At 45.6% G+C, this 8676-nt stretch overlaps 1 protein-coding gene across 1 annotated transcript; it reads right to left on the bottom strand.

Annotated features, from left to right (window-relative positions):
- Nucleotides 1–219: 219 nt before the first annotated feature.
- Nucleotides 220–2201, bottom strand: LOC147992119 (uncharacterized). Its single transcript, XM_087538934.1, has 3 exons — nt 2060–2201; nt 664–928; nt 220–577 (listed from the first exon to the last, which is right to left on the bottom strand). Exons 1-3 carry the CDS (start codon nt 2199–2201, stop codon nt 220–222), a joined length of 765 nt encoding a protein of 254 aa, XP_087395060.1.
- Nucleotides 2202–8676: the final 6475 nt, after the last annotated feature.

Here is an 8676-nt window from a genome sequence, read left to right as displayed (position 1 = left end):
CATGATAAGATTGAAACTGACCATGCTTACATAGTATTGGTACAGACTATTTTTCTTACAATACGACACCAGCCTAGATGGGAACATTCATGTCTACAAATACTAAATATTGAACATGCCAATGACCATGGTAATTTCGAGCATACAAAGTTTGACAGATCATGGTCAAGCCAACAACTTAACTGAAAAAAACGCCTAGTTCACTGAATGTGGCGCAACTCAACGAGGGTAGAAAGAATGGAATGAATTGACGAGGACAACCAGAAGTGCGAAGTAGATAGTACTACCTTTTAGGCCACGGATCTGGAGTGCATTGCGATTAGATGAGGGCTCTTTGTGGCTGTCGATGTTGTCAATATCTGGGATGTAGGAAAAATCTTGCGTGGCCTCAGGAACTTGAGATCCAGAATTGGTAACACCATGTTTCTCAACATCTTGGCTTGAGGAAGGTGAATACCTCTGGAGATTTGGAGGAATGCACTTGTCGTCCTCCTCCTCCTCTAGCATATCATCCTCCTCCTTCTCTAGCAATCCCAGATCTAGGAAGCCCTCGGGAGTGAATGGCTGGGAACAGAAGTTGCACATGGACACGGCAAGATGGAGATCGAAGGATTTGACGGAGAAGACTTTCCAAGAAACAGAGGAGCTTATGAGAGGAGAAACCTGAACCGGAGATCCATGTGAATAACTCTGCACCAAGATCCATTGGTCAAATCAAGAAGAAATCTGTAGATCCGGGCGCTATGTGGATGGAGGGTTGATCTGATTCCCGGCGACGAGGCTGCGTCTGCAGGAGGGGATTCACATTTCGAATTGTGTCTCGTTCGGGCGGATGTGGCAGCTGGGTCACGGGGTATGAGCACATCGCCCCATAGGCGAGTACGCGCTAGATGCGTGCGTAGGTAGTAGGTCGCCAGATACGATGGGACTGTATTCGTTCGGCATGTAGCCGAGAAAACTGAAATCGCTATATTCAGGTGGGGCCATATGGGGCGGGCTCGCGCCGATCCACATGAGAAGCGACGGCACTGATTCGCGCTGCGCACGCAATCAGTTAGGAATAGCCTTATTCGCCATGGGACGTGGATTTTTACTAACTAGTTGTGCGCGCAACTGGTATCTGAGACGCAAATCTACCTTGCCGTCAAATCAACAAGGCCCACTATGTTGTCAGATCTGTATGGTATTTCAACGTTTCACGATTTTCATTGGCGTGTATAGGGAGCTGTATTCCATCTGATTGGACAGGTTAGCTGACAGGTCTATAGATTCGGTTGTCGTTAGGTCCTCCACATGCATGTTATCGCTCCATGCTGCCTTTTATCAGTCAGATCAACCATACTAGTACTCCGTAGTATGCTGCTAATTGTATGGTTTGGTATTACTAATTAACCGAAAATAGCTTTTTTTTTCTTCTAACCGCATGTAATATTAGGCGCCATTGATTTGGCATAAAAAAATTGACTGATGGTTTTCAAGTTCTTCATTTTGCCATACTACAACACGACGCACGCAAACAAAAAGTACTGCACCAGATCGTTTGACAACCGGCATCGGTGGGACCAGCACCTACCCCATTACTGCACCAGATGACGGTCCATGTAGAACTTGGTGCGTCTTTTTGCCGTCATTGATTTGTTCTTCACTATTATAATTTTGTCAGTGTAAATAATGTTCTAGAAAATGTCTAATTTCCTACTGCTTGCAAATTTAGATACATTAAAACTGAGCACATTCCCTGCCCTCCCAGACCATCAAGATTTCTGGCCGTCTGATGTTTGTTCCGGGTCGTTGCTGGCCGTCAGATGACTATCTAATCCCGTAATTAACCAATGGGCCGGGTGACCTAGGGAGGCTATTCCAGTGGAAAAATCGGTGGCCTCTGGTTGATTGGGCCAGGCAGCCCATTTAGCGGTTGCTGAAAGAACAGCCCACCAATTAGATGGTGTGCGACGTCGCTTCAGTTCAGGTCAGGTCAAGGACATCGAAGGGGCGGCAATCCCTCCCTTCATTCTCCCTCGCGGCCGCCGACGAATCATCGCGCCTTCACGACGTTGACCAGCCACCGTCTGTCTTCCTTCTCCAGTTGCAGCAAAGAGGGGCTCAACTCTCAGACCAGTGAGGCGTGACACCATTGCCACATCCGACAGCGCCATGGCCCAGATCTCCATCGATGCGGAGGCGGCGCTTGGAGAGGCCATCGGGTTGGTGTTCGGGCGGTGGACAGCGCTGCAGGTGGCGGTGGGGCAGCAGCGACTCCCATGCCAACGTTGATCAATTCAGCGAATCAATCCTCTACTGGTTCTATCCCTCAAGGGTACGTACAGCTCCTTCAGCAATCAGCATCCTCAGATAGATAAAATAATATGTTCCTTCTTGTCTCCTTGAGGCGGGATCCTGTAGTAAAGTTGATATTGTTTACTTTAGCATCTGAATTCTCCTAGATCTAGCAGCATGATCGTCAACTACTTGGCTTTCAGACCGGTGCAGCAAGAATGGTCTCCATTTTGTGGCTGCATGGGGCTCGAGCCTTAACGAATGATCATTGGCAGCGACCTAGGTTTGCCTCTACAAGAACAATTCGACAAGGGAAATGGGGGTACATGTCAACATTCGATGGAGTCCGCTGGTACAGATCATTCCCTTCCCTTTATCTTGCATATAATCAGTGTTCTCTGCTGGTTTGGATTTGTCCTTTCCGAGTGCCTAGGATTAGCATTCCACAACAATCAGGATGTCACCCAGTTGATTGGAATTTTGAGCACAAAATCACAGACGTGTGTTCTTTATAGGAAAATTATTATGTCCAACTACTACAGTGGATCTATCAATATATAATGAGTAATGAAGATGGATCTTTTTTATTGAAGAGATTATAATATATAAGAGGATATTATGTTCACAAAAAAGAGAGTATATGTTTTTGGTATTCTTCTCGGTCATTATAGAATTGCACTATTACTATCAATAGGTCAACTGGTTTAGCTTTTCCTATAAATTGAACAAAATAAGGTGAAGGCTTTGAATTTACTTATCTACTTTTCGTGTTATCAAAAATAAAAGATAGTTCTCTACTTTTCGTCGACTGATTTCCTTTATCTCTATGTTAGAACCTCACTTTCTCCATGCTAACTTATCAGCGACTTGCTCCTCCGCACAAGATTCTGAATGACCCACTCTTGTGCAGGTCCTGACATTCAGGTTATTTTTTCTACTTATCATCTGATCATCATGATATGGCACACATTGCACATCATGAATTAGTTACAAAGAGAAGATACCTTTATTTTTTTCCGACTGCCTCTTGAATGTTTCTAATATTGCTTGTTGAAAATTGTAAAATTTGTATACATGTCACTAACTCATCTCATTTGTCGGTTTATTCAAGGACATCCAGAACATATGTGTTACCTTTTCATTTCTGCAACAGTAATTTGCAAAAAAAAATTATCTTGGCAGGTCATGTCTCCCATTTGTTCTCTTTAGCTTTTAAGCATAGCAGTTTAGATATTTTAATATTGTAAACAGGAATGGGCATGATGATTTAAATTTCATTATAAATCCATATCTTCTTCGAATGCGTTAGTATATATAATGGCCACAATGGCACGTTCAATTTCCACTTATTCAAACGATCTAGCTTTCAATACAAGAAGAGACTTACTTACTCCCATGTTTGTTGAGATGCTCAAAAACCACACTGAGAGGGCTATTATCATATCTATGTTCAAACATGGAGTCGCTAGAGGTAATAGTTTGGTTTTCAAATATACCTACAACATACATATGTTGCTAGAAGTATATCTATGCACATGTATCTTGTGTTTACTCAACGCTCACCATAACTGTTGAACTGCAATTCTTTGCCCAAGTAGCTAATGTTTCCACCATTAACATATGGAAATATATCATTACAGACACATATACATGCATGCATATACATAGAGTCTCAACACAGTGAATTCCCACTAATAAATCTGCTTCCCTGTCCTGCGTATCATGTAGTTGTGGAAAATATGCTCATGTGTGACATAAAGCTACCAATGTATGATATAGGGCATGAGAAATTTCTGTTTGAGTTAGGCATTTGATTTCTAACCTATTGCAAATTGTATCACAAGTAATGCCATCAAGCTTGTTATCGGAGTAAATAATCATATTGATAATTGATTTTCTTTCCTGATTTCATTGGTCTATTCTATCTTCAATTCAAGGGAAAGTTCTCTATAAATAGCATTACGATTTTGAAATTTGGCATCGTAAGGCTACGGCATGGAAGTAGCCCTGTTAACTTAATTCAACATGATAAGTATTTGTTTATGGCTCCATATAATTACATCAACCCCTAACATTAAAGTGTAAAAATGAATGGGCGCGGCAACGCGCGCCATCAATGATCTAGTTTCAATTAGAAGTCAACGCTAACCCAAACACCTATACTAGTCACCAAGAAAACATGTGAGAGTCGTCACGTGCGAGATTTTGGAATCTAGCATGACGTGCGCTCTTCGGTAGGCATAAACACGATTTGACAATGCACTGGCTCAAGCGGCGTAAACAGTGCATGTTGCCAAAGGAAGGGACAACTCTACGGAGGTTAGGCTCAGCTGTGAACAGATTGAATTAATACCAGCGTTCGAACTGTGTAAAGGGAAATATAACACCTCACGAGTTGCACACAACAAAGAACGCGGTCGTTCAAAAAAAAGCTATCAACCAAGCTCCCGAATAACCTTGAAAAGGGCTTAACTCGAGAAAGATCTAGAGCTGAAAATATGTAAAACCTTGTGGTCAGGAAAGATAGAAGGGCAGTGAGGGCATGCCACCGCTTGATCAAGTTGTACTTTCACATTTTTTACCACCTTCTTGCTTATTATTATAGGGTCTTTTACATCTGTGTCCCTAACTCGAACCCACTACTCACATTTGCCCCTAATTCGAAAGCTTGCTCAAAAATGCCCCTCCGCCGTTACGTGCCATTACAGAAATGCCCTTTTGCGCCGTTACCGTCCGGTCAAAGCCGGTCAAAGGGCATTGACCGGCCCCAAAAAAATAGCAAAAAAAATCTAAAAAATCTGAAAATTTGTGAGATCAAAGATACTCAGGTTCGCAAGGTGCGTGCAATTTTTCGTGCTGTTTGGGCATTCCAGGAGCTCGTGTCAAAGGAAAAACAGTAAATATGTAAGCCTGTGAACAGTAAATTCAAAAAAATAGCAAGAAAATTAAAAAAATATGAAATTTTTGGCATCAAAGAGGCTATGGTCTAAAAGCTGCATGCCAATTTTTGTTGTGTTTGGACATTGGAGGGGCTTGTGGAGAAAAAAACAAAATCTGGCCCGGGAAAAAACTTGGGAAAAAATGACTATTTTGTTTTTTTGCGAGAGCTCCTCGCAAGTCATTTGATCACAAAAACTTGCAAGCCTCTTTGATGCCAAAAAAATTCATATTTTTTTGAATTTTCTTGCTATTTTATTTCAAATTTACTGTTCACTAGCGTGCATATTAACTGTTTTTCCTCGCCACGAGCTCCTGGAATGTCCAAATAGCACAAAAATTTGCACGCACCTTGCGCACATGAGTATCTTCGATCTCACAAAATTTTAGATTTTTTTAAATTTTTTTGCTATTTTTTTCAGGACGGTCAAAGTTGTTTGACCGGACGGTAACGGCGCAAAAGGGCATTTCTGTAAGGGCACGTAACGGCGGAGGGGCATTTTTGAGCAGGCTTTCGAATTAGGAGTATATCTGATTAGGTGGTTCGAGTTAGGGACAGAAATGCAAATGGCCCATTATTATAAGTCCAAGAAACTCCATGAAAATCCAAATCAAATAAATTGCATTCAAAGAGAACCTCACGAAAATTAGCCATAATTTTGTGTGAACGCTTGTTCCAAGAAAGGTGATCACTCAAGCAGGCGGGATGTCGTCTTCAGGAATGTTGTCTGGCGTGCCGCGTTGTGCCACTCCCGCCTCATCGCCTCAGAGAGGCATTTGTTGACGACCGCCACTGAGGAGGACAGTTTGATGTCACCAAGGTAGTAGCCAAGGTGGATGCACACCTTGGAGATCATCGGGGATGATGTATCCTCCTTAACGGCGATTGGATGTCACTAGTTCCTGGACTGGCGATGGGGCGGGGCTGGTGGCGCCACCTCCTTGCCACAGTGGAGATGGGTGTGCCTGGGAGGGCGCCTCCCCCTCCAAGCGGTGTACGATTTGGATGCCACAGTGCGACGCAGGGGATGGCGCCGCCTAACCACGGTCACTGATCGGGTGCGTCCGTTTGGAGCCTCTATTTATCCGTCCATGCAGCCACACTCCATATTTTCTTCCTCATGTGTGCAGTCACCTGCACATGATTGGTCTAGATGAAGAGAGAGAAGAAAAAAGAAATAAAAAAAGATGGTCCGGGTTGGGCCATGTCCTACATGACAGACTGACTAGGTGCGTCCTCAATATGAGGGTTCGCGGATAGTCCGAACGGATGGGGACGATATGAAGGGATTAGGTCACTTTTTTCCTTCTCTCTCCTGTCCGACAACATCCGTGGACATTTGAGAAGGATTTGAGAATGCCGGTTGTAGATGCTCTAAGGCGCCCGGTGAATGTGGCCGGCAGCGCCAGGATCCGGAGCTCCCCACAAATCTATGGGGTACGTGGAGAACCATTTAGAGGCGTCGAATTTTCCAATAGTGGAGGCCGAGCTGAGGCGTGCATCGAGAGAGGAGCGGCGGGATAGTGGTGAAGGGATTGCGTCCACGGGCGGCCAGCTTAAATAGCCGGGCAAGCTGATCGGGTCGCTTAAATTCATCCAACGCTTGGAGTAGCCTTCATGGTCGCCGCGTTGATGTGAATGCCGCTCTGGTCAACCTAACGGTCATGTACGCCCTAACCCAAATGAATGCGGGTAGGCAGATGTTCGGCCACAGATTTTTACACCAAGACTAAATAAAAACGGAGGGGACTAGTCACGCTCAACAACCGTTCGTAGGAGTACTTTTTCTTAAACCGCGTCTTTAGTACTCGACGGTGAGTTAATTAAGTATTTTCTTTTTGCCGGAAATTAATTAAGTCCGAGTACTTGCTGTTGTTATTTCTCCTTCTATCCTGTTCATCTTCTCCTTTGTTCATCCTTGCGCTGTTTTTATGTTATTTCAGTTCTAATTTCTGCTATTCTTTTATCTTGTCCACCTTCTTCTTCCTTCTTCCTTGTGTTGTTCTTATGTTATTTCAGTTTTGTTTTCCCCCCTTCAATCTTCTTTTCCCTTCTGTCCAATGCTTTTATCTACGTCATCTTTGTTCATCTGTTCGTGTTGTCCTATGTGTTTGTTTCAGGCATCATTTTTTCCGTGCAAACTTGCTACTGTTTTTTTTCCAAAAAAAATCTACTGTCTTGCTTCAAATATACATTGTTTTTTTCTTCAATACTTGCACGCACGTGTACTATCAATATTTATTTGTGAAAACAATTCAATGACATAGTTATGATTTTTGCCCTACCATATATGATTTCGATTTTGTTCTTCAAATTAACCCCCTTTTTCTATTATTTGATTTCATTTTCATTGCTAACATGTTTTCTATTATTTGACAGTGATACCTTTCCCGGTGAAACTTATTTTATGCAGTACGTTTTTTGTTTTGGAACTTGTGCCGATTCTACTGGCTCATTTTCTGCCAATTTATTGCTTGCGCACAAGCAACCAGTCGAAAAGCAAACTGGGCGTCTCGGGGGCAACTCCCCCTCGCCGGAGTAGCCCCTCTCCCTCCCCTCTCCCCCTCGCCGCCGCACGAGGCTGCCGCCGGGCAAGGCCCATGGCGCAGTCGAGGACTGCGGCGGCGGGGCATGCGCTGCTCTGGTTCACATCGGAGGGTCTTGGATCTGGGCGGCGGCCCCAGGCGAGGCCCGTTGTCACCTGCGGTGAGCGGTATCGTGGGCGCGGTGCCGGCGATCTGATCGGGTGGCCGGCGGATCTTCGGTGGGCTGGGACCTGGCGCGGCTGCCCTGGTGGCTGGCGGCGTCAGATCTGGCTGCTGGCCATCTTCCCCTGCTCGGTGCGTTTCACCCTCGACGGTCCCTGACTGTGCAGGCGTCTGGCCTGCCTCTGGGTTGCGGGTGATTCTGGTGGTCGGGATCCAGATTGGGGGAAACCCCTGGTCGGCTCCAGCCGGCCGCGACGACGACGACGTCCGCGGGCGCCGATTTCTTCATGGAGACGTCGGTCGAGGTCTGCCCTTCCACACCCCACCACCTTGCTTCTTGGGTGAAAACCTAACTCCGGTGGGCGGCGGCGGCGTCCTTGGCGCCGTGACCTTCTTGAAGGCGTCGCCTTGAGGGCAGTGTGGTGGCGGGCTCAGTATGGGGTCGGTGACAGCAGCCGAGGATCGAGGGACTAGTGGGCGCCTTTTTTGGTGGAGCGGTGCTTCATCCTACACATTGATGACGGCGGATCTCGGCGGCGTGGTGCAGTGGAGACTCGGCGCCCGATGCACGGTGATGGACTCGCGCAGGTGAAGGCAGTTGTCTGGCGTCATGGTGGCGTCGATGGTAGAGTGGCCTGACAAGGTAGAAGCCTCAATATCTGCTCTGAAGACGGACCTGTGCAAGATGGCGGCGACGACACATGTGAGTGCGTCAGACCAGTTTATACCCCAGACTCGGTATGTGGCTCGGCC

The sequence above is a fragment of the Triticum urartu genome, chromosome 1A, assembly GCF_056163025.1.
Source record: "Triticum urartu cultivar PI428250 chromosome 1A, HENAU_Tu73, whole genome shotgun sequence".
NCBI classification, from domain to species: domain Eukaryota; kingdom Viridiplantae; phylum Streptophyta; class Magnoliopsida; order Poales; family Poaceae; genus Triticum; species Triticum urartu.
Note: the sequence above shows the minus strand (reverse complement) of the source record. Positions and strands in the feature narration are given on the sequence as shown.